This window comes from Poecilia formosa, unplaced genomic scaffold, assembly GCF_000485575.1.
Source record: "Poecilia formosa unplaced genomic scaffold, Poecilia_formosa-5.1.2 Scaffold70, whole genome shotgun sequence".
Taxonomy (NCBI): domain Eukaryota; kingdom Metazoa; phylum Chordata; class Actinopteri; order Cyprinodontiformes; family Poeciliidae; genus Poecilia; species Poecilia formosa.
This window is the reverse complement of record NW_006800009.1, coordinates 262,628-288,899: the sequence shown is the minus strand read 5'-3', so window position 1 is coordinate 288,899 and position 26,272 is coordinate 262,628. Positions and strand designations below refer to the sequence as shown.

The window sequence follows — 26,272 nt, the reverse complement described above, 5'->3', positions numbered from 1 at the left end:
CTTTGCTGAACAACAGTCAGTACTCTGGCAGAAGTGTTTTGAACAAGCTACAAGGTATTCACCGAGATGACTGGATACGCTCACAATGTCTAATTACAATAATCTAGTCTAAAGGTGAAGGCAGAGGCATGGAGCAGTTTCTTGGAATACCTCAAAGAGAGAATTGTTTCTATTTCTGAACTATTATATAGGTAAGAGTGAGCTACTCTGGGGACTTAATTGAGAGGAAAACTGAAAGACAGATCCAGCTCAAGTATGATTCAAAGGTTTTCAGAAAATGAATTGAGAGCTAATGTAATGGTACCCAAAGCAATCACCCAAGACAGGTTATTTCTAATATCTTAGAGTCTTTTATTAAAAATTATGTCTGGCTTAAATGTAAAAGAATTACAGATTGGCCATCTCGTTTACATTCTTGATGATAATTGCATGGAAAAGGCATAGATTGAAAACCAAAGCGGTTCTAGCTCAGAGACTTGTGGGATGCAACACAACTTATTTTAGGACTTCATTCTTCAAAAATGTTTTTTTGAACAACAAGTTTTAATGCATTAAAACTTAATGTTTTAATACATTAAGTTTGCTCTTAATGTATTAAAATACATATGTTGGTTAGCTGCGCAGTTGCACAGTTAGTAGAACTGGATGGGATTTTCATGTTCTCCCTGTGAGTGTGTGGGTGCTCTCTGGGTGCTCTGGCTTCTGCCCACAGTCCAAAAAAACATTGTTAGGTTACTGATCTCTAAATTGTCTTTAAGTTTGAGTTCGTGCTTGCATGGTTCTTTGTCTTGTGTGTCTCCATGATTTACTAGTGACTTGTACAGGGTGTACCCTGTCACCCATTGACTACTTGAGATAGGCACCAACCCGCCCTGTGACCCTACAAGTATTAGCAGGTACAGGCAATGAACAAAGTCAGCATCCTTTTAATGCCGGAGGTCCTTTAAAAACCAGGACTATGTGGACTGCAACATGCTGTGAACAAAATAAATTCTTTCAAATTCAAGAAAAACTGAATTCATTTTCAATCGACTTGGCCTTGACATTCTTTTTATGTTTTACTCGGAAAGGAAAACATTTTGTTTACGCATAACAGGAGCGTTTTATCCTTGAAAAGATTTACTCTGAACTTGTCCTCTAGATCCAGGATTGACCTCTCTACGATCTCATGATCTACTCTTGATCCTGTTAAAGGTGCCTCGCATTGTGTTGCACCAGATCATGTATGCTTCTAAGGTTAGTTCACCAATGCTAAAAAGAATAAAACGTTAATGTGTAGAACATCATAGGGAAGCACAAACACACACCCCAGTCTTTGTTCTGAAGGGCAGTCCAAGTTTATGGCTGTATGTGGATAAAAGGCAACGTTGCATTGACTTGTCAGACAGAGGAATACCAGCCAAGCATGAGTGAAGGGCTAGCCTTTAGAAGATTAGCCCCATCATGGAAATTATAGCAATTAGGTTGCTGGACGCAAGACTAAGCTGGCAGTCACACAACGGCTGCCTGTGTCCTGCGAGCCACAACACCCGACATCTGGCAGCTTATTTAGACAATATACACACAGACGGTGTCTGCTGCATATGGGCTAAAGCACACACATAGAAATATAACTACACCAAGACAAGGGCTGGGTTTGTGTTCTGCAATTTTAAACATGAGTGCATCTTTGTGTTCGCTTAAGCTCTGACGCCACATTCTGCTCATATGCTCATTATGTATTGGGTACTTACTTTTCATTGTAAGCAGGAGATTCTGAGGGAAGGAGTCCTTGTTTTTGCTCAGAGATCCAGTGAGGTCATATGAAACCTATCAGGGAAAACACACCGTACAATGACATTTTTTAACATTATAAAACTTTTTGCAACATAAAAAGACATGCAACTTTTTTTTATACTTTATATATTGTATTGCATTGTATTTTATATATTGTATTGCATTGTATTTTATCCCATTTTATTTTATTTTGTGCTATTAGTTGCCTTTGTTCATGGTTACCTGACAGGAAATGGGACGGAGAGAAGTGGGAAAACATGCTGAACCTTGATTGAAAGAGATGCGCAATAGATCTTTGCATGAGTCTTTTGATCTGTTAGTAGAAGCAGTTTTACTTAGTCTAAATTGAAATATTGTTGTTTTTTTTGTATAAAGGCACCAACTACAGTATCAGAAATAAGTAGTAGTTCCTGCTATGTTCAATTAGAAATACTTTTATTGGTGAATGGGGAATATGTCTATTAAGCAATAATGATGTCTAATGAGCTATTATATTATCATATTTTGATTCAAAATATTATTTTAAAAGTTGATTTACGTAAAAATCAACCTTTTCGAGCTTCCTATCATGTTATAATGTTATTCCCTCATCATACCTGGAGTGTTGCTTTGATTCTTTCCTGAATGAAAACCCTTGAATTTCTCCAGGCAGTGACATAAAAGCTTGCTCTCTTGCAAAGCACCACCTATTTCTATAAAGCTCCTCCTCAGAATTTTTTCCTCACAGAGCACTTCTTCCCTGCACTTCCCCCACTCAGCTCCTTCAGACTAGCAGCAGCAGCAGCAATTAGCAAACATCTGGTGGAGCTGTGAGTCTCCTGAGCTTCATCATACAAACTAATTCTCAGTCCAACACTCCTAGGAGTGAAGAGCTGAATGGGGGAGTAGGAAAGAGAATAAGCTTCTTAAAGAGACAGAGCACAATATCAATGTGTCAGATGTGACATCAAAAATTTATTTCAAGACAGAATTTTAATAGCAATATTAGGTAATATAGCTACTTGATTGTGATATCAAATGGCACAATGTTCCTGGAAAATAAATAATAACCCCCTTTAAGAAACAACAACTTTATACAAAGAATATTGTGCGAGTGGATCTATTTCTTCTAAGATAAAACCTGATGTCAGTTCTTCTCTTGACATTGACAACTTATTATTTCAGGTTTCTCATAGCATAAGATATCCGACAGAATGGATCTAGGATTTCCTCAGTGAAATTTAACGGGATCGCAATTAAAATTGCTGCTGTTTACAACAGATTTGAATTTTGGATCTGAAAGTGCTTGCTTACAGAGTCAGTCTCCATGTTATTGTTTCTCCACTTGAACTTGTATTCTCGCCATTTTCCTTTTTTTTTATGTATGCTTGGTGCCTCCCTTTGATGTTAAAATGCACTCCACACAGACCTCGTGGTGAAGACGACAGCAGAGACGACTGGCGATGAATTCCCCAGTAGGGATTTTTATCTGCCACAACGTTTCCTAGCAACCACATCAAGAAGCTGGATTTTTCTTCTATTTTTACCATTTTAATAAATTTTCTCTAAAGTGTCTATTTTAGAATGTGGACATTTTTTCGCCATATCATTGTCACCACAAGACTAATATTAGATCCTATATTTTCCAGCTAAAAAGGTTTACAGGACCTGTCCTTTGAGTAATTCCTACATTGTTCTCAAAGTCAAATATTGTTTTATTAACTAAAGTTAGAAGACAAATGTTAAACGACAGGTTTTCTTAGCTGAACTCAAAGTTACGCAGACAGATCAGTGGTCATAATGATGCTACGACTGACTAGTGTGGACATTTTTCATTAAAACAGACAGACCTCTCCTGCATAGTGGCTGACAGTGAAGGCCGGGCCCTGGTCTTTGGGAGGGGGGTTGCCGTTGCCGTCCTTCGTGGTGAGTGAAAGCCCACAAATTGAAATGGAGTCCAGCTGGGCAGACAGCCTCTTGTAAAGGGTTTGCTCTGCAGGCCGTAAGCTCTGGCTCTCTTCATCCAGCACACACAGCAGTCCCTGAGGCCTCTGGAGTAGGAACAAACATATGCTCTCGTTATTTATGTTGGTCATATTTGCAAAGCCCATTTGATTCCAGTAATGCATTATTCCTTCTGACATTTCTATTGATCCCTGTAGAAAAGAGCCCCCATCTACCCCCCGTCCGACACAAATCAGATTCAGTGCCACTCTTTGTTTCAGTGGTTCTTTTGGGTCGATGTGGATATCGATATGAATAGCCAGAAATTAACCTGGGATGTGCCTATTATATGGTAGTTTATTTTTATAAGTTTTTCCAAATATTATAACCATATTAAAAAAACAACAACAAAAAAACTATTACATTTTTGAAACCTGGCAGGGAAACGTCACTTTCTGTGGTTATGAAACACTGGATTTGAACATGTGACTTGGGGTTCTGAGGTCTTGCGTCATGTGAAGGGGGACCAAACTGGAGCAGGCTGGTCAAAACCAGATGAAAATGCAACCTGAAGGAAGAAGTCCAGCACGGCGACGTGGCTGTTGCCAGAGACGGGGATCTCCATGGTGATGCCCTCCTGCAGACACTCAGCCTGCTCCTGCTGGAAGAGCACCTCAGAGACGTACAGCCTCAGCCGTTGGTTGATCATGTTCACGCACAGCTGGAATGCACACAGAGAACACGGTAAACACGTCTCTCAGCCCACGCAGTGTAGTTCCTCAGAGACAGGCTGCTCAATGTTTTGAAAGCAAACAAAGGAACAAATACAATCTCAAACATAACCTGCTGTGGCAGTCAATGGGCCAGAAGTAAAGTGACTACTCATGTAACACAGCCAATGTGAAATTAGCCATTAAAAGGGGCCACAGTGTGGATTGTGAACACACCAAGGAGCTGTCAGCTGTTCCACCATCTCAAAGACAAAGTGAGCTGCTGAAATCTTTCCTATGGAAATAACAACTCATGTGTCACGTCACTGCAGTGTATGTAACTTAAGCTTTTTTTTTTTTTTTACAAAGTTTTATTGTGTATAATTTAATTATAAATCAATGTTAAGACAAATGGGGATGGAAACACCAAACCATTTCTTTTAGGCTTCAAAAGATCAGCTTTGTGTGGGATTTTCTTCTTGTGCCAATTATACATTGTTGAGAATTAAAGTTGCTGAAGGAACACATCTTTACCAGGAGCCACTCTGAATACTTGTTTTCATTTATAAATTAAGCATAGAGCATTGCAGTCTGAAGATGAGCTCATAATACTTTAGTGCAACTGAGAAATGTTTTCCTTTCCATTAAGAGGACTAATGCCTTAATTTTTTTGCAGTCATGTTCAAGTTTGAACATGCAAATAAAAACATGACCCATTACTGAAAACCGATTATCTCTGTTTTATTATATTATAATAAGCACATTAAGAGCTACATGCAGGTACAGGATAAGTGGTGTTTGGAAATACAATGCTTTGGCAAAATTATGATTCTGACATGTAGAGCATTGGGAAATAACTATTATCAACAGGTTTAATAGATCACATTCTAAAATTACAGGTGACGCATTGGTAGAAAAATAGAACATAATGACACAGTCGTTAATTTTATTTTTAAATGAACTTGGTTACATGTTGACATGAAATGAATTTATGGGGGGAAAATAGCAACAGCCACACTAAACTATAGTTCTCAGGTGTTTTATTACAAGTCCAACCAGCTCGGCAAATGCTAAGGTTTCCAATTACCATACTACTGGAAGACATTTTATGACAGCAGTAACAAATTAAATGGACACATATAGGCTTGTTGTGTTTTTTTTTCTCAAAAAGAGAAAATGAATGAGAAACAAAAATTTAGGTCTTATATATTGGGAGCTGTTTGTTTGGTTAGAGGGGCATAGTTTTAATATGCCCTCTGTTTTCACTCAATAGCAAAAACATTTAGATCAGACAGGAAGTCCCCTGATAAAATTGGACGATTCTCACCAATCCCATCTTCAAATACCAATATGGCTGCTGAATGTTGAAATAAATTCTGTCAAAGGTCATCTATTTCTGCTTCTGAGGATCTATATCTGAAACTAAAAGCACAGAGTGCAAAGAAAAGCATTCTTAGTTAAAGTATTTCATTATTAGTTAGAGCAAACAGAGATAGCTTGTCACTGCAAGCAGTAATAATCCACATTACCCACCAATTATCTGGCTAGTAACAGGAACACGGTTAAATTGGGTTTCAGGTCATTCCCAGATTTGCATTCTGATCTCAGAGGAATGCTATTAAGTTAGCGATTGTTCTTGGTGCTCGATTTGCACTGCACTTCTTTTTTTTTGCAGTTTATTAAAAGCAAAGATCAATTTGCTTCAACAACTCCTTTTCCGGATGTTAATTAGGTTGCGACAGTACAATCGTTTGAGAACTTTGGGTCTAAAAGACACTTTTGAAAAGCTAATGATTTTTTATTCACCTCTCAGAGTCATAACACTGCAACCACGTTGCCATGAGCCAAACTTTGGGTTCCTTCATCATACTCCGAGAAGCAGGTGTAACGTTTCTTGGAGCAGAAGGTCATAGTTGTGTTTTTGTTTTCTTTCTTCTCGTCTATTGTTTATCTCCCAGTGAGTCCAGCCCATTAAAAGCTTAGTCTCAGCAGGTGGTTGATTGAGTTAGCTCATTAGCAAAGTGCTGAACAGGTACAACACAGACCAACAAACAGTTCTAATTAACGAGGTCTAATAACTCTGGTCATGCCACACATGGGTTCTGTGTTTGTGAGTTTCTGTTTGCGTGTGCATGAGTGTATAAACATGTCAGAGCTTGTATGTCATTTATGTGTCATATCTACAGTAAGTGAGCCTCGTATTTGTTGTTCCAAACGTTGCTCCTCCCTTTTTCTCCTCTGGCAAGTGTCTCATAATGTGTGGTGGTATCAAGAGGTGGATCTGAATTAAGAGTTTTAAACTGCTACAGATAATTTCTCTAATTTCATTTCTTTTGTCTGCCTCCCATATATCTCAATTAATCTGGCTCTTTCTTTGACCTGAAGTAAAGGGTTGTGCAAGCCCCTCACTTCCGCTTGGATTGGAGAGCATCCAGATAAGGAAAGCCACTTATCCTTCTGCCACGCAGACAAAAACACCACTGTCACACGAGGGTTCAGGAGCAAAGACAAACACTGACTGCCTTTGGTAAAAGCTGGAAGAAACAGGCTGCTCCACAGGGGGTGGAGGAGAGTGAGCTTTGAATAGACGCAATAAGCACTTAGTCAGTTGAGAGTTATGAACTACAGTCGCACACAAACACAATAGGTAGAGCTTCTTATTCAGAATAAGCCCCCCCAAAAATACACAAAACTATATAGGCTGTCCTAACAGACAGTTTTTTTTCAAGAATATACAAGATAAGGAAATAGGTGGGGAATGCCAGGTAGTTTAAATAGTAAAAAATGTGTAAGTAATTTCCCGGGACGCCTCCCTGGCGAGGTGTTCCGGGCACGTCCCACCGGGAGGAGGCCCCGAGGAAGACCCAGGACACGCTGGAGGGACTATGTCTCTCGGCTGGCCTGGGAACGCCTTGGGGTTCCCCCGGAGGAGCTGGAAGAAGTGGCTGGGGAGAGGGAAGTCTGGGCCTCCCTTCTGAAGCTGCTGCCCCCACGACCCGATCCCGGATAAGCGGCAGAAAATGGATGGATGGATGGCTGGCTGGATGGTGTAAGTAATTTGCCAAAGGAGTTCTGCAAAGACTAATAGAATAATGTGCAGCATGTGACAAGTCGGGTTCTTTTTCATCCATCCAACTGAGTTTTATCAGGATCAGTCATCCTGCGATTTGACGCTTGTGATCCGGCAGCTTTATGCTCAAAAACTCTGACAGTATCTGGAAACAAAGTCCAAGTTGCATTTTGAGGATCTGACAGTTTATCCCTGTTGTTGTCACCATGTTGGCTCATCCCACTGAATCAGAGAGCCGCTGCCCAGATTCACCAGAGCACTGTACAGAATATCGAGGGAGAGCCGCCTGGAGCGTGGTTATAGTTACAAAATGTAACAGATGCTCAGAGGAAGGATCTGCGATAATGCTCCTTTGTGCACCCATGATGCAGTAGTTTGTCACAGAAGCAGCTCTCTATTCAGCTTCAAGCACGAGGAGGGAAACTCTGGTGTCTCTTGGTGAACGACTCAGATAAAGCTTTGGAGAAAGTGTTGCAGACAGACAAGGCAAATTTGATCAGTTCTGAGTCCTAAGTCAGGGATCCTCAGCCACAGGATCCAGCACCAGTAGTGGGCCCTACAGTCTACTGTTTTGTTTTTGTTCGATAAAATGCATAAAAGATGTGACCCATGTTCTGTTTTTCTGCACCAAAAAAAATAAATACCATAAAATGTAAAGACTGCACTTTTATTTGTAAGGGAGCACACCTAGGAAATCAGTAGGGGCTTTTCTAGGTTAAATCCTAGGAAATTACGTCTTCTTATTTATAATTCTTAAGGAGCAAATAGAATAGGATTAAATTTATATCTGCAGTTTAAAACTTTGAAATTGCCCAGATAACTGGGATTTTTTTTTTCATATCTGAAATAAATAAACTGCATTTCCCATGTTTTATGTTGTACTATTGCATTCTTTGAAATGCTATAGTATTTTTTATTTTTATTTTGGGGGTATTTATACTTTTTCTTACAAAGTACAAAAATAATATTTGGCAAGGAGAGAAAATATAAAGCAAACTTATGTTTAGCATCACCTTAAATTAAGAACTTCTTGAGCTGCTTTATCCTTTTTTTAACCTTTAAGTTCAAGGAAATGTTTTTTTTTTTTTATTCTGTTGTGGTTTGCTATGGTCACTGAAATTGTGTGTTTTTGCAAAAAGTAATTGTGTTTTTTTTGTTTTTTTTTTTACTGTTATGTGTTAATTCTTGGACAAAATATTTTTCTAAAAACATGGTTTCTGTCTTCTAACTCATGCTGAGAGAGAGAGAGAAAGAGAGAGAGAGAGAGAGAGAGAGAAGGAGGGACACTGCAGCCTACGTGTAGCACACAGTCAGTCTTTGTGGCCGACATCAGTTCATTTGAGGACAGTTGAAAATCACGCCACAGTCAGCCGCAGACCTCAGCTCATTCATTACAATTACACATGCAAAAATTCCAGCCTTAAACAGATAAGAGCTCCAACTATTTCAACAATTTGACTAAAATTACAAGATCACAAATCCTCCTTCAGCTCAGAAAAGCCAGAGGGATTCTATTTAAGGGCGAGAGTTACACAATATTAATTTTTGAATTGCGAAATCCTAAAAAGGGACAACCCGGTCTCACCTGTTCAAATTCATTTCTTTGAAATTCTTCAAACCCAAACATGTCCAGGATTCCAATTTCCATGGCGGGATCGCTGGAAGTAATAAGTCGAGCAATAAGAAAAAACACACAAAGCACATTCATTAAAGCAGTGGATTTAATTTCTAGGATCGGTATGAGCCTGGTGCGATGCTACCCCAGCAGTAAAGCCTGTGAGGGTGTATGTGCAGCAACATCTGACAAAAAGGGAGTGCCATGAATGCGTGGTTGACAAATTTATTATATTTAGCGGTATGTGCGTAAACAAGGCAAAGCACAAACACATTCCAGAAGATGCGCTGTGGGTTTTCTTTCAGGGTGTGATAACGCTCAACAACATTAACGTCAGAGATCCCATGACCTCCACCTTGTGCTGTTTTGTTTTTTAGTGTGTTTTTGTAAGACCTCCAAGCATCGTGGACCTTGAGTGTGTCTGTTAAATTTCTTCATGGCGCATTCATAAACTATGACGAATGTTCACGCCACAATGAAGCCTACGGTACTTCAGGGGCCTTGGAAATGTGACTATTTGTTTGCAATCACAGCTATATACGTCAGTGATAGGAATTTAGACACAAGGGAGCCAACAGCCTGGGATTTATTTATTTTTGTGATTGTGAGTAAAAACACACATAACACAAACCCGATGCTGTCATCCTGTCCTTGAAGATAGTCGTTGATGCTGTTGACCAGATAGTAGAAGAGTCGCCCGTAGATGGATTTAGCAAGCTGGTCCCTGTACTGCTCTGCCATCTCTACAGTGTGACGTCTAGTGATCACGTCACCTGAACAAAACAAAACAAACCAAAAAAAAAAACAAAAAACTGGGTCATATTCTGCAAATTCTTTTAAAATAAGGATGCATATGTTCACAATACACAAAAAGGTTGTTTGTTGCATGTGGCATTGAGTAGACGTTGAGTTTGAATAAAATGAGTATCCGTCTTATGGTGCTTTGGAAATACCTATATTGTAATCTTTTTTCTTTCATCAATGTGGTTTTTGTATTTTGCTTTAAATATATACAAACACATATGCAAATTAGATTGGCTTTTTTTTTTTTTTACAGATCATTTAGATAGTGTCTTTGTGAACATAGAAAAAGAACAAAGACATCAATTCGGACAGATGGGATCACAAACGCTTCACAATAAATGATCCACGGTGCGACGTGTCGACTGTCAGAAGACATCAACGTATGAAAAGAATTATGTGAAACATAAAAATTAGTTTGCGAAATTTGCAAGTGATGGATTATGTAAATGAATCAGTTCCCAGTAAAGTAAAAATAAAAACTGACTCTCGGGAGGCGGGAGAATGCACAGCACTGGAAATAATTTTACTTGGTTGTTTTTGAGAGAAAATGATTCAGCTGATAAATCAGACAAACATGAATGTTTGTGATCTAATTTTCTGTTGTGTTTACAGCGTAACTACGTCAACAGTATTTCACATTAGTATGTAATAAAGTACACTGTGCCCTGGGCCTCTAGCTTTAAGGAAAAACAAACAACTCCTATTAAATATGATCTTCTACCTTAGACGTCTTTATGTAAACAATATAAACACTTTTATTACTTGACAAAAGGTTAAAAACATTTATTTCACTTAATATCTGAGGTATGCACACCAATTGGTCAGAACATGGTGACTCACAGTTAAGGCGATTAAGCAGGCTCCTCTACAGTATTTTTATACTTCATGGATGCACGCTGTGAGTGCATGAAACCCAACTCAAATTCATTGCTTGTGCATGCTAGCCCAATAAATCTGATTCTACTAGATTATCTTAGCATCATTCTGGGTCCTATGTATGTTATTTTAACACTTACCACCTACCTTGACATTTTACAAACAAATCAAACTGTGTTTTAACTGTTCTCTTACAGCAAAATGTCCACATCATTGGAAAGACGTGAATCGTTCACAGAGACCCCACCCAAAAATGTATCGATCACTATGATGATCCATCTGTAATGGATACCCTGGAACATTCCAGGAGATGTTCAACACCGGTTAGTGGATTTAAGAGCTTAAAAAAAAAAAAAAGAGAGTTTCCTCAGCATAAAAGGGGTTTTCATAGTGTTTGTGTTATGATCTTTAAACATTCATACTAGGGAAGTCCAGATCGAATCCCGAGTAAAGAATCAGAAGCTTAAAACTCCGATAGGTGCTTTTTTTGCCAGTTGTATCCCCATTGAACCAAGTGGGCATGTTTAGCACAGTCAGTTTCTAAAGCTCATATTACAAAACTGTATTACAGGCGATGCAGATTATCTTGTTCATCCAATAAATCCTGGTTTTCCTTATTAATCTAAGTGTTTTCCCATCTTTACTAGGATATTAAAATTGTAAGAGGCCGTATTAAGCACTGCAGCTTTCCATTTGTCAGTGTCACGCCAACTGTTCTGCAAAGGGGGAAAAAAAAAACGTGTAGAGAGCAACTAAATAACAGATTCACAGCCAAATGAATGCTATGTTTCTGAAGCAGAAGACAATCTTTTCTGAGATTTGTCCGAATATGATTAAATGAGACGGCACTGAAATATCAAACAAGTAAAATTATCAATTTGTTCTGTAAAACCAGAGTAGACATGCTCATGTTAGTCTAGAATGTAAGAAAGTTGCTCTTTCAATTAAGTATCAAACTGGAACTAAGCATCCTAAATGATTCAGATCAGGATCATGCACAAATGATCTTTAATTGGGACATCTGTAATTCATACATTACCAGAAACTGGCGAATTCGTACAGTATCACAAATTGGCACTACACAAGATCAGTAAGGCAGCCAAATCTATCGGTTCCATGGCAAAGTTGCAAAAGGCTGCAGTTTCAGATTCTGTGATGAGTATTTCAATATTCTCATTTACATTAAAGGTTTTTATAAACCTAATGAGACACATTTAGGCCAAAAATGATGGCTTATGCAGAAAAAAAAAGATTACTTTAACTCACTACAAAGTATCCTTAATACTTCCAGGCAGAAGAAACATGTTGGTTAAGCTAATATGCAACTTTGAATCTAAATCAGCCAGGAGGATATAAATAAGTTTTAGCTTGGATTAACTTAAGCAAGACCACCTGGTTAATCAGAGGGAAGCAGGCAGAGCTGAAACTACAGGAAACAAACTAGGTTAAAGACGTATGATTTCTTCAGTAGTCAGAAGAATAAAAACCAGTATAAAGCAGTGGTGAAGGTTGATGGGTCAATACCTTTAATATACTGAACGTCAGAAGTGAGGGCAGTGCTTAAATCATTAGCGGACACCTGCAGGAGTCCAGCAACTGGGAAGAGAAAGAGAGACCGACAGAGAAACATCAGACATCGGAGTAAACAACGTGATGAAAACCTGAAAAATAACAGCATTAAATAATAATGGAGTATCTGAAAGGCGATGCTGATGACCTCCCAGAGCCCGGTGTGGTCTGACGATGACGTCACGCTGACAACACAACAAGCTGAACTCTGCCACAGCTGATGCCCGCTCAACTGATGGGAAGAGCTGGCAGGGATTAGTCACCGCTGGACTTGTGAGCAGAATCCATAAACAAGCAGCACAAACAGGTGATGGCAAACCCAGAAACCCTTTCCTGACATCACCAGCCATGACTTCACATCTCCCTGACAACGACCGGCTCTTTCCCGCCTGGCCACTGACGCTGTTGTTTACCACTTTGCAAAGGGTCGGGGGTCGCAGGAGCACATGGAATGAGTGCAGAATGAGAAAATAAAGCAGGAAAAAAAAGGGGAAAACTGTGACTCCAACAGAGTGGAGTGTGCCTCAGACTTGCTCTTTCAGACTGTTTGTTGCTGGTTGCCAGACATGTGACCGTCTAGCTCTTAGCTATTTCTAAATCAGACATTCTGGGGGAAAAGCGAGAGATAGGCAATGAGGACGGGATAAAGACGATGTGGGAGCATGACGGGCTCCACCCTCCTCGTTTTCAGTAAAAATGTGGCTGTAAAGATGAGGGCGTAGTTGTGACGGAGGCACTGACCTCTCTCCAGCAGCTGCAGGTCAGAAGGGAAGGCTGAGTTAGCGTCTGTCAGGGCAGTGAAACATAGGTCCCCAATATGGAGAACAGCAGAAAGCAGCGTGAACACAGAGTCAACTTCCTGGATGAGAAAAAAGGGAGCAAGTATGTAATTAGAAAAAAATCAGGGAAAATAAATGAAAAAGAAAGAGAGTACATTTAGCTTTTTTTATATTTTAGAGTCAGTATTACTATTAAACATATTTATTTAGCAAAAAAAGGTTTGAAAAACTATTGCTACATTTTGAAGATTTTCTTCCTGTGCACTACACCAAAAAAGTTTTTAAATGGTTTTTGATATCATGTTGAACATTATGATTAAAAAAACATCAGAAAAACTCATTTGTTTTCTAGAAAATCATTAAAGCTGTAATGATTTTAATATGTTTTCAGAAACAAGTGCAGAAGACCAGTTTCCCTCTATTTAAGCACATAGGCAGAGCTACAAATCATGAAGGAAATTATAGTCTCCAGTGTTTTTAAGAAACAATGGATATAGAAAGATAAAGGGGGAAAAAGCTATCCTAATAAGTCCAATGTAAAAACTGGTTGTGTTTTTTCGGATGGGACTTTGTGACTTGGGATTGTTTTTTTTTTTTTGTTCAGCAATGGTTTTGAACTTGGAACATTTGCATGGTTGCCATTTTGGCTCCGTCTTGTTGTTTAATCATAAACACTGACCTAACTGGGACAACTAAGACCATCAGTGCTCAGGTTGTTGTTCTAGTTTCCTTTGAGGCATCCTGAATGAGTTATCGATGCACATTTGGAGTCATTTCTCCAGAAACTCCTAGAAAGGTTTTCCATTTTTCCATGTTTTGGGATTTGTGTACTGCAGTAATTCACTGGATCTGACTGATGTCCCAAAGCTTTGCAAAAAAAATTATCAACTTTTCCAGACGATCAAAAGACCTAGATTTTTCGGGGGGGTTGTACATTTGTCAATGTTGAGGAGTGTTGTGCTGAATTTTAAGACGTTTAAACCTCCTTTATGCTGTTATACAGATTTTTATTTATTGATTTATTTCTTTTAAAAGATCAAGCAGTGCCTGGGCATGGCTTGGGTAATTGAACCCAGAATTTTGATTAATCACTGTTAATTCATAATGTAAACAATTACCTTACATAGAGGCAGGTTGTTTTATAAACCTTTTTTTAAATGTTATTTGAAAACTGGAATTTTTATTTATTTTGATATTAAAATTTGTCAAATGATTTGAAACAACAAGGTGTGGGGGGAGGGGGGGGAGAACAAGCAATGCTGTTAAATTTCTTGAAACAGGAACAAAAGGAGAAAAACAACTGCTGCAACATGACATGTTGCAATTTTGCAAAAACAAGAGAGTCTGCTTTCTTTCTCTCCTGTCACAACGTTCCTCACTCTGTGCCCTTCAACAGAGGACGCCTCATGGAAAACCCCACTTTGCAGTTGCCTCTGATTCTCTGAGCGGGGGGATGTCTGCGTCGGAGGGTGTGTGCTGCTGGTGAACGTGCGTGAGTGTGTGTCTGCGTGTGCGCCCTCTCAGGGCAGGATATTGGAGCTGATATCTCAGAGATAAACACGGGCATTAGTCTCTGTCTGACACTCTATACACAGAGCGACTCCCACCTTCCCTTTCCCTTCATGTGCACGGCGAAGATGAAGAGAAAGAGAAAGGGAAAGCAAAGCAAAGCAAAGCAGTGATATAAGGAACGTTAATGACGACTGACCCTTGGGTCTAGATTGGGAGTCGTCCGTTGATGAGAGCTTAGACAGAGACCAATGGGTGGTCGATCACTTCCACTAACACTCCCCACCCCCCTTTTTTCTCTACCTTGCAGTCTTATCCAGTTGGATGGTAGTGTCCTCTGATAACACCACCACCAGCAGCAGCAGCCACTGTATTCCTCCATCCCTTATGCCCACATGCATTTGCTGCTGCTGGATTAAAAGGTGAGATGATGGTCACCCACTACTGATAAATGCTAAATGGATATTTAAGAATAGAACCTGAAAATGGTTTGGGAACACAGCTAGTGGTGCACACTAAAGGCACACTTCGTACAGTTTTATTTGCATTTAAAGCCACTTTTCAGATCTTCGATTAGATGCTTGATTAAGTACTTTGTGCATGAGGTGCCTTGAAGCTTTGGAGGTTTTGAGTGTCCTCTCATCTGTCAGCTTTTAAGTTGTGTTTGCTGAATGAATTTATTTCACATAGCATATGTCAAAGATCTGTTTAAAAGTTTAAATTATCTGACTGGACAAATTGACCAAAAGCCATTTTGAATTTGAGCAACCTTATGCCTCCTGGACTAAGAAACAAGCTCTGTTGGATCTAGAAAAAAAAAAAAAAAAGACAGTATTCAAATTTATTCAAATAAATTTGAATAAAATTTAAAAGCTTTTTAATTTCAGTAGTTCAATTTGAATAGTAAAACTCATACAGCATTGAGATTCATTGAATATTAACAGTGAAGTAATTTCTTTAATGACTTATAGTCCACGGACTTAACAGATGTCAACCAGAAACCCCTCAGACAGGATAGTAAGCCAAAAAAAGTTGATAAAAAAGACTTTGTGCTGTGATGCTAAGACACCAAATGCTGCATAGCATGTTGGTAGAAAATTTAGTGGAAGGAAAAAGTGGCTTAGAAAAAAGGAGCACATGCAACAGGGAAAGCAGCTGCACTGAAAGGACAGCAAGGACAGCATATGATACATAGGGATACAAAGTTTTTGTATTAAAATTCATCTTTATTGGTGTTAAAAAAAAGATATATCTTTTTTTTTTTTTTTTTAAAAACTGCATTTTGGATTTTTATTAGCAGTAACAAAATAATTCACAAAAACAGAGGCTTGAAGACTATACCACATGCGTGTGAGATGAAGGACAGAAATAAATTCACTTTGTAATGATGTTCTATTTTATGGAGGTACAAGAGTGAGATACTTTTATCTCTTCAGGGTGTGTGAATTTTACAACTTAACCGTACGCCTACAACATCTGACCAAACCGAACATGCAGCTCAGTGACCTGTTTGTTGAAGCCCAGGGCGCGCAGGGCTTGTTTGACTGCAGCCAGATGCTCCCTGCTCTGGGCAGAAGCCAGGGCGACAGGAGGGCTGTCTCCTGGAGTTGCACCAGTAAGATACCTGGTGACAGGAAGATGGAAGGAAGAAACAATAACGCACGCATCAATCAGCAAACTCCAAATGCAAAATTCAATAATTCAGTATTTCTATTGCACAACAACAAACCTATGAGCCAAGACATTATTGAGATAAAGTGCAGTCTTGTCCTCGGGGGAAAGGCCCTCAGCCATCAGATAGAAGATTCGAAAGTTTTGTTGCTGAGGCGGCAGGTGAACTAGACGGGTCTTCTCCAGCATGTAGGTGTAAATGTGGGCTTAAACAGAACACACGGTATTCAAGTCAGTACAAAAAACTTAAATCATTATTGATAAAAAGCTTGACATTACTACCTTTTTAGTATATATTTAATGGCAGGTATCATAAAATTAAATTTACGGATATAAAATGTTGAAAACAAAGCAAAAAAACAAAAAAAACAAATTAGGAATTAAATCAAATCGCCATGAAGCTATTCTTTAGCTTTTACTGCCTCCTTGTGGTGGCTCAAAGCTAGTAACCTGTTTAAAGCTGTGAACAGGTATCTATACTCGTGAACTCAGGAATTCAGAGCTGGATTTCCTCAGGAAATCCACCTGGGGTGTCTTGTTGACCCAGTGGAGGTGGTGGCAGACAGGAGAATGAGGACCAAGCTCCAGCGCAAGCTGCAGTACCCGTCCCAACCCATGCACCTCTCTCTGACAGCACTGAGCAGCTCCTTCAGTGCCAGCTGCGGCACCCTAAGTGCGTGAAGGAAAGATACCGTAGGGTAGGTCTTTCCTTCCAGCCGCCGTCAGACTGTACAACACCTGCTGCTCTCAGTAGTTCACTACTCTTTACTATAGGCAATAAACCTGGAATTTATTTATTTATATTTCAAACAATACTGTTTCACTACTTTCTATATTCACCTGATTTTACTGTGTAGATATAGATTTTGATATTGGTTCTGCTCTGTCCTTTATACTGCTGTAACAATGTAAATGGTAATGTAAATGTAGTGGGATTAATAAAGGAATATCTCATCTTATCTTAAACTTTTCCACGATAAGTGTGTTGGGATGCCAATTCACTTGATTTAAATCATTTGTGAAACAAAAAAACCAAAACAAGAAAGTATCCTATTATGTGAAATGAAATCAAAATAATACACATTTAAATAAAAAAAAAAAATCTGTATCAGGTTTTCAAAAGTTTGTTTCTTAGCTTTTCTCATCCTAAGACTGAACACTTTGCCCTGCTTCTCCAGATCAGAGTTGATTAATTTTCAAGTCTTGTAATAGATCTTCTACTAGATCAAGTCTGGCCTTTGACTAGGACTTATCTCCCCTCTAAAAGTGCATTTCTTGCGGCAAACTGCAAATTATAATTTGCAAGTAAGCAATGTGTAAGTTTCCTTTCATTTTACAATTACACACTATGTTCTGATGGTGTTTCACAGAAAACTGCAATCTTATAACAACTCAATAATATTAACAATAATAAATATAAAGAATAAAACATACTTTAAAGAGAGGCTTATAAAAATCTTCAGAAGAACTAACATCAAAGTATATAAACTTAATGAAATTTAACATGACTGGTAAATATCTTATGCATATCCAAATATAACAATAAAGGCATTGAATTTATTAATAATTCAATTTCATTTACAGCCAGATGTGCACACTGCATTACCTCGCAGTATTGTCTTTTCTTTTTCACAGAACTGGATCGTTAGCAACTTGATAAAACGGCTTGAGCTGCTGTTTCTTGGGGTTTTTGCATGGCCAAAAGCTTCCAGAATACAGTTTACCTGTATATACAAAACCAAACAGTTCATGTTAAGGTTTGCATTATCTTTCAATGAGAAATAAAGCATAACACATGATGCAGAAAAGAAAACATCTTTGTCACAGGGAACAAGGAAAGTCTTCTTTTGAACCACTAGATGTCAGTGCAAATCTATGATTCGAGTCGCATCATTTCATGTCCCAGAATGAAAGGTTGACCCAGATATTGCCTACTTAACAATGACTTCATCAGAAAAGAGCACTCACTGATTACAGTATTTTAAATCAGTCTCCGAGCAAAAGCAGAATGCTGCGCTGTGAATCTAAATTTCTACAACTAGAAACATTTTTTTTAAATTATGTGGTTAGTGTTGACCGTAAGGATTAATGTCTTCACTGTTAAGCAGCTATAGCAATGTGAAACATGTAGCACGTTTTGTTTTATGTTCAAACCACTTTAGGAAATGATTAATGCACAATCAAAAAGTGCTCAAAATCTAACAAGCAAATATCTGTAAGTGAAACACTGGCTAACATCACTGTATGCAAGCAAAGTGGGCAGGCAGGGGGCACTGGGGGATTTATGAGTTTGTCAGAGAGATTTACGGAAAAGAAAAAAGCGAAATCTGATTTGAGATCCAAAAGTCATTTCAAGGACACGGCGTTGTTGCATGTTCCTAAATCATGCACATCTACAGAGGACCCCTCTTTACCCGCTGGATCTTTGAAGTGCAGAATTTGACAAACATCTCGCAGACAGACGCATTCAGACTTACGCGTTTCATTCTGGGCTCTAACCCAAAGCCTTTGGGGCCGGAGCGAGCTGTCAAGTGTCTCACGATGTGCTTACATGCCTCAGTTTTCCCAGAACCACTCTCGCCACTGAAAAGATAGAAACAGACAGTCTTCAGTTAGTCTTTCACACTGTGTTGTGCAAAAGTATTTATAGCCTTTGAATTCCCCCACAATGAGTAACATTAAAACTTCCATAATTGTGGAGACTAATTCTTATGTGAAAGTTCAACACAAAGCAGTGCTTGATTGTGAAAGAGACTGAATATTTTTAAAAAGCCCTGAATGAAATACAATTCAATAAAAACTCTTCAGATGTGCTATTTGATATGAGAATAAATCGAGCTGTTCAGTGAAAACCTCAGATGTTTGTTAGAAACCATTAGTGGACAAAAAGCATAATGAAGACCCAGGAACACAGCAAATATATCATGGATAAAGTTGTGGAGAAGTTAAATGCAGGGTTAAGTTATAAAACAGGATACCAAGTTTTGAATCCCTTATTGAATCACTGCTCAATTTATCACCAAAAAGCGAAAAAGCTCTAAACCTGCAAAGACGGGGCTTCCACATAAACTATCAGGATGAACAAGTAGAGCATTTTCGGGGTGACATGCTAAACACTATGTTTTACGAAAAGCACATGGCACGGCACCCGGTAAACACCATGCGCACCAATGTTTATCTTCAGCTGGGACTTCAACTTGTCAGAGTTGATGGTGAGATTGATACTGTTAAACAAGGGAGGTGAGGGGGGAATTCTGGAAGAAAGTCAATTATAGGTTCACGAGAAATTGAAAACATGAAGCTAGTATTACAATCAAACTAACTAGATAAAAGCACACTCAGGAATGACCCAGGCAAAGTCCACACTTGTATCCAATTGAGAATGTAACATGAAAACTGGTTTTGCAAATTTTGTGCAACGTTTGTGCAAATTTTCAAGTGAAAAACCTTTGTACGACACTTTATATTAGCGATCATCAACAGTGTATCTATAAGTTGTGACATCAATGCACATTTTACACTGAATTTGCTGCAACAGCTAAGTGGAGGAAAATTGCAATATAAATGTTTTAACACGCTTTGTTCTGGTTATTTGTTGTTTTTTTTTTTTAACCTTTTCCACCACAACAGACTTCTTATAACACATGAAAAATCTCAAACAGAGCTTTGCCTGTCTCTAAAGAGTAGGTGTGAGATGTTAGTCATCAGGGTGACATCATCTGTCCCCAACATTGAACTTCTCCACCCACCTGACATCTCCCCCGCCTTAGGGACCCCCACCCGTTAAATGTCCCACCCACTCCTCCTGACATCAGTGACATTTCACTGACTGAGCCCATACTTTTAACACCCAGGATGCCTGTTAATTTTCTGTTGACTGGATATTAAGGCTGACATAAGGCTCCCCTACAGTACATGCTCTGATACTCACTGACACGCAGGGAGGCGAGACATGCATAGTAACACCAAGCAGATGGCTTGAGAAGGTCAGGGGCTCCTCACTAAAGACCGCAGCTTGCTCTCGGGGATTGGGAGTGTGTATGTGTTATGCTACTTTTCCAAGTCCAAGGGTTCTTCCGCTATCTTTTCATTTACCAGTTTTTATTAGATTTTAAGGGTAGACTGTTAGCGTATCTGCCTCAGGAGGGATCTGAACCATTGATTTGCCTATAAAAGAAGATGCGTGTGTGTGTGCATATGTGTGTGTACTTTGGTATATATGCATGTCAGACAACAAGGAGATCCACGGCACAACCAAAAGTGAAACCGGAGAAGGAGCGATAAAGTGCAAAGGAAGGAATTGAGGAAATGGAAACGTGTGCACTTGTGAGTGCACAGCACAATGCCGCTGTGTGTGTTTGTGTGTGTAAGTGAGATAGATAGCCTGTGGCCAGGGCGCATTAACTCTCTGCCAGACTGGTTACGACTCAGTGGGAATGTCACTGGAGAGCAGGAACAGGATTTAATTGCAATCAGGGTGCTGAGTTGGTCCAGTCGAGGACAAAGAGTGCAGCTCTGCAACCCTCCCAGCAAACATCCATCTCTGTGCAAACGTGGAACAGGTCTACTGCTTGTTTTGGGCTCAGAGGTATTAATCTTTCTGGAAGGATTTAACAGGTGTGTAGCTGAGGGGAGTGGACAAACCACGTGGGCAACCTGCCAATTATTTAGCTATAAAACTGTCACTGCAGCTCTGGTTTCACATAGAACACCTTGTAAAAGTATTCACACCTCACATCTTGTCACATTACAACCACAAATTTTAATTTATTTTATTGGGTTTTAATGTGACAGACCAACAAGAAGAATAATGTTACTATGTAGTGAAAATGGTCTGAAAAATGGTGGCATACATTTCTGTTCTCTCTTTACTCTGATACACCAAGATGGAATCCAGTGAAGCCAAATGTTATCAGAGCAACACTTTGGAAAATCACATGTGCCGTCAGCTTTTGCCATTTATAGACAGAAATGTTTGCCCTTTTTAACTAGGTAAATATGTTAGGTTCAGGCAGATTTAAGAGTGTCAGAACAGCAATTCAGGCTTGGACTTTGATTATGCTCTGATCTAAACCATCAGTCTCTCTCTCTCTCTCTGTTTGTTTAGGGTTGTTGTTCTGCTGGAATGTGAACCTCTTTTGGAGCCTGGTAAGTTTTCTTGCAGGATCGCCTTGTATCCACCTTCCCATCAACTTCAATCAGTCTCCCTGTCTCTGCTTAAGAAAATTGTTCCCACCATATTTCACCATATATCACCATCTGTGTGTTACTGTGTGTTCACCTAGACACTGTGTTTTAGATGTAGGCATTTTTGCATTCTGTTCTGATTTGACCAGAACGTCTTTCACATGTTTGCTGTGTATGCTTGTGACATCTTTTAAACACTCCTTCTTATGGTTTCCTTTTTCACTTTTTTTGTCCCCCCAAAAAGCCAGACTTTTAGAAGGTATGACAAACAGTCGTCCTTTCGACAGATTCAATCAGATTCAGTCTGATTGGTGGATCTCCACAGCTGCAGGTTTGATGCAGTGGCGGCACTCTGTTAAGATGTTTATAGTTTGGGATAATATGCTACAAGTTAACCCTGCTTTAACATCTTCATTTCTACATAAGTTCATTGGTCTTCATCATGCTGTTTTTTGTTCTCGAGCAAATGTAACAAAATGCCTCAACTTTGGGGGTTCCTGTGTAGAAAGGAATGGCAGGAGTACCTCAGGACGAAACACTGTGGACGTCTCTCCTGCTGCATCATGTGATACGCTCTCTCAGCTGAGGAGAAGATGTGAGGCGGTAGAGAAGAGCAAAGACGGCCAGTGGAGCTCAGGTACAACTGACTCACCTAAGAAATAGACAGAGGCCATAAGATGGACACACAATCAGGCGAGGGATCAATTTTCACTGAGACAGTGAAGCCACACTGGGGATCATTCTGAGTGTTCGACAAAAAGATCCCACTCTAAGTAACCATTTAGATACAGTTTACACAAACTTAAATGTCCAAATTTAAATATCTAATCCAATAAAGTAAAAATAAATCTCATTTTCTGTTTTCTATGAGTGAAGCAATAGATTAATAATCATAAAAGTAAAAAGTGTACATTTTAGATTTAGTATCGGCATGTTGTCGTTGATGCTGTCCCTGTCTGCCAAGACCAGCAGTGGTATGAAAGTGCTATGTTGGTGACAGCAGAAACAGGGATGGAGGACAGTTTTGCACAATGACATAATATTGTGGAAAAGGTAATAAATGAGCAATTTTCAATAGCTTCCCCACTGGATTGTGTTGGCGTTTGTTTTTCTTTTCTGCTTGATAAGCATTTTTGGCCTTGTGATGAGAAACTGTAACCGAGACTGTTTGCGTCTAGGAATGGCTGTTTGTGTGTGTTTTCTCTGGCTAATGCAGAGTCAGCCTTGCGCTGCAGATCGCTAACAGGAAGACTGCATTATTTATCAACTACTATGTCCATTTCATCCCCTGCTGCTCTGCTTTTTATGCAGGAAACTCTTCCCTTCATAGGATGATTTTACAGCTGTAATGGTTAAAGCTCATCTAATGCAAACCATCCTGCTTGAGAGAGTATTGCCACATATTCCCCTCTACGTTGAAACATCCTAATAGACAACAAAGGCTTTTTGCTGTAAATACGTACAGGTAATTTCAATGTTTGCTCACCAAAGTGGAATAGATGGGCAGCTCTTTGTTTGGATTGATGAGCAGAAGAATGTGTCCAATGTAAGTCTAAACACGAGCAGGGAGAGACATGCGAATTAGCAAACAATTCATCCTCGTTTCGAAAAACTTTAATCGATAGTCATAGTAAAAGGAAGCCTTGCATATGTGTTTAGCAAACTGCATGTTTGCAAATAATGGTCCTAAACATCATAAGAAGATAACAGTAAAACTCCAACTGATAAAATGACCTGATGAAGAACTCAGATGTACTGTCTCGTATGTAAGCCCTGCAGACATTAAGACCAGAATGAAGGGCGACCTTATTCTGACCCTCCTCTCTAACCAACTAACCCTTCATCATTCACCACTTCTATTAGAGCCAAGCTGCCCCCTGTGAAAGTGCTGCTAATGCTAATATTTAGTAACATGCTGATCTGTCCTCCAGACTGGGCTCAAGGTTAATGGGTTGAACAAATATCCCATTGTTTGCAGACTGGAGGCAATATTCACTTATGTTTTTTTTAAAAAGTGAATTTCTTGAAACTGGATTCATTGTTTAATTATTACAAATGTAGACTTTTTTCATTTTTCACCTCTCTTTTTGAGGGTGGAAAGGAGAGGTCTTTTTGTGCTGCAGAAGACAGTGACCACTTTGTGTGCAAAAGGTACAAGGACGTAACAGGCTTACGTAGATTTGGTCGTTACCAAAGCGCTTCTGCATCTCGTAGAGCAGGCTGCTGTCGGTCAGCTCGCTGAGGGAAGCGAGGTCATCATTGGGAGCTGGAGGCATCAGCTTGACCTAAAGAAACACAGTGAATTAAATCTGAACTCAGGGTGGTGTTTGGATATCCTCTGTTGTCCACACACGTTGCATAATTTCTACAAAACCCCAACTACGACAAGATTATTTCTGTTACTTCACTTTGAGCTTTTCAATGTTGAAATAACAGGGCTTCAAATGCAAGATTTTTTAAGCATCCACATTTAGATGATTGAGTGAACAGCGTTCCATGAGAGATTTGGGATTTAGATTTATAGACTAATCTTGCTTCAAAACACAGGAGAACTTGGTTGCACTGGATGCATTTTAGACTAATGGGGACTGAATACATAAACCACATTTCATTTGACATATTTGGAAAACATTTTTAATGTCACAATTATGCACTACTTTAGATTTTGTCTGTCAGATAAAATCACTAGATGTTACACTGAAGTCTGTTATTGAAGCCTAATAAAATATAAAATTATTCAAAAGATGCAAATCCTTCATTAAAAGAATAACACACACCAAATTAAGTGTATTACAGCTTCTTGAGTTTTAAAGGTCAGTTGTACTGAAATGTAACCGTTTAGCTTTATCAGCCAAAGACACTCTGAGAAGGTTCGTCCTTAAATGGGCTTTGAAGCAAAGTTACCTGCTCCAGTTTGCTTGGTCCAGAGCTAAAGGGACTATCGAGGCCATTATCCTGAGAGGGCTGTCGGCTTAGTGCTCCACCTGCCTCTCTGAACATGGCACACTTCTCCAGCAGACTGTCCCGCTTAGAAATTGAGAGACCAAGCGGATTCCTGATTAACAAAAGAGCAAAAGGCGTGGCGAGTTAAACGACTGCAGTTTGGGGAAAAAGGAGACAAAATATTTGAGTTTAAAACGGATAAATCATAATTTACAATGTATTGAATAAATGTGTGCATGTAAAAGAGTAGACTCACAAAGTTTTGAGAGGAGTGTTGAGGTCATGAGAGCCTCCGTCATAACGTTGGTCGGTTGGAGGCAGTGGGGCTCCGGGGTCCTTCAGTCTCTGCAACCAGCTCTCCTCTGCGCTCAGCAGCATCTCTGCCATCGGTTCTGACACTGCAAGATCTAATGACAGAAAACCCAAATCAATGTTACTTTGAAAATCTGACATCACAAAAAATAAAAATACAACTCCTCAAGTTAATGCAAGCAATTGCGGATACATGAGAGCAGAATTAATCTATTTTATCTTTCTAAACCACTCAAATATTTATTTCTGTAGTAAAAACAAAAGATAAAAAAGTAAGGAGACTCTAGAAGTATGATGGCTTAAACAACACTATCACTACTAAGTATCATTATAACCCCTTTCTTAAAAATGTATTTGATGACCCTGCCCTTATCCAGAATTCGAATCTAACAGAGAATCAATCCAGCGCTGCAGAGGATGAGAGCTTTAGGATCTCCCATCTGTAATGAGGCCTAAGAGGGCCCAAGGGAAAGAAAATGGCTTTGGCTTTTTATTTCCGTCTGACAGACAGCGCCCCTGACACCCATCTCTTGCTATGCCGCTTTTTTCATTATATGGCTTCTACAGGAAAACCATGCAGCTTCCATGTTAAACGGTAGGGATTGTCTCAGCCTCTCGGGGTTTGTCTCACATGTTTTCTGTGTCTACATGCAAATATGGGGTATTGATTAAGACCAGAATGAGTCACAGGCCTGGTTAAACCCAGAGAGTACACGGTGGGCGACAGCAGAGAGATATTATCCTACAAAAAGGGAGGAAGAAAACCCGAAGCCCCAGTCTGTGACACATTTATACAGTGCCATCCAAAAGTATTCATACGACTAGAACATTTTAACATTTTGTGAAGTTCTAGTCATAGACTTCAGAAAGATTTTAAGGGATGTACCAATAAAATTGTTCATAATTATAAAGTGAAAGAAAATGTGTACATTCTATTGTACGCCACACTTATTTTTTATAACAAAAAAATAAAAGAAAATATGCATCTTTACACTGTGTACTACTTTGTGTTTTGGTCTGTCAAATAGAAATCCAATAAAATACATTGGGTATTGCATTCCCTTTTTTTCTGCTTTCTTTTCATTTTTTTGTTCTATCTTGGTATTTAAGGCAAACCATATGGAGGTGGTGGCTGCCTACATGTGCCAGGGCAGCTTCACTCTACAACAAGGATAACTCAAGATGGTAACCTGAAAGCATGCTAGACTTCATTAAATCAAGACTGCATCTGGCAGCAAAGTAAATAGGTCACATTAATGAAATAAGAATGGTAATATATGCTAATATACAAATTTCCCAACTGAAGTCAATGAATAAATAAAGTATGAACTGAATCTTAATCAGTTTATACTCCATTTATGGTGGCTAGAAACTTGGGTGTCATGACCAATGACCTTTAAAGATCATGTCTCCATGACTCAATCACTTCGCATCATTAAATGTACATAAAGTCATGCTGTGCCCAACTCAATATGCCACCCAGCTCCTGCAGTCTATGCCCACTTCCTGCCTTCACTACTGGACTAAC

The 26,272-nt window shown here is 39.2% G+C and overlaps 1 protein-coding gene across 5 annotated transcripts in view; it reads right to left on the bottom strand.

Annotated features, from left to right (window-relative positions):
* Positions 1-26,272, bottom strand: part of myo16 (myosin XVI) — a 109,780-nt gene that overhangs the window by 31,931 nt on the left and 51,577 nt on the right. For all 5 annotated transcript variants that reach the window (XR_001662563.1, XM_016673109.1, XM_007555361.2 and 2 more), the window contains exons 9-24: positions 24,689-24,839; positions 24,394-24,544; positions 23,664-23,774; positions 22,976-23,041; positions 22,014-22,141; positions 18,780-18,885; positions 17,909-18,026; positions 16,361-16,508; positions 16,138-16,255; positions 13,085-13,202; positions 12,299-12,370; positions 9,726-9,867; positions 9,065-9,137; positions 4,268-4,420; positions 3,606-3,806; positions 1,734-1,809 (exon numbers count right to left, since the gene is read on the bottom strand). Coding sequence is in view for 4 of the 5 variants with exons in the window: in XM_016673109.1 (XP_016528595.1) it covers positions 1,734-1,809; positions 3,606-3,806; positions 4,268-4,420; positions 9,065-9,137; positions 9,726-9,867; positions 12,299-12,370; positions 13,085-13,202; positions 16,138-16,255; positions 16,361-16,508; positions 17,909-18,026; positions 18,780-18,885; positions 22,014-22,141; positions 22,976-23,041; positions 23,664-23,774; positions 24,394-24,544; positions 24,689-24,839 (1,932 nt within the window). In the remaining variant the exon portion in view is untranslated. The remainder of the gene's footprint in view (positions 1-1,733; positions 1,810-3,605; positions 3,807-4,267; positions 4,421-9,064; positions 9,138-9,725; positions 9,868-12,298; positions 12,371-13,084; positions 13,203-16,137; positions 16,256-16,360; positions 16,509-17,908; positions 18,027-18,779; positions 18,886-22,013; positions 22,142-22,975; positions 23,042-23,663; positions 23,775-24,393; positions 24,545-24,688; positions 24,840-26,272) is intronic.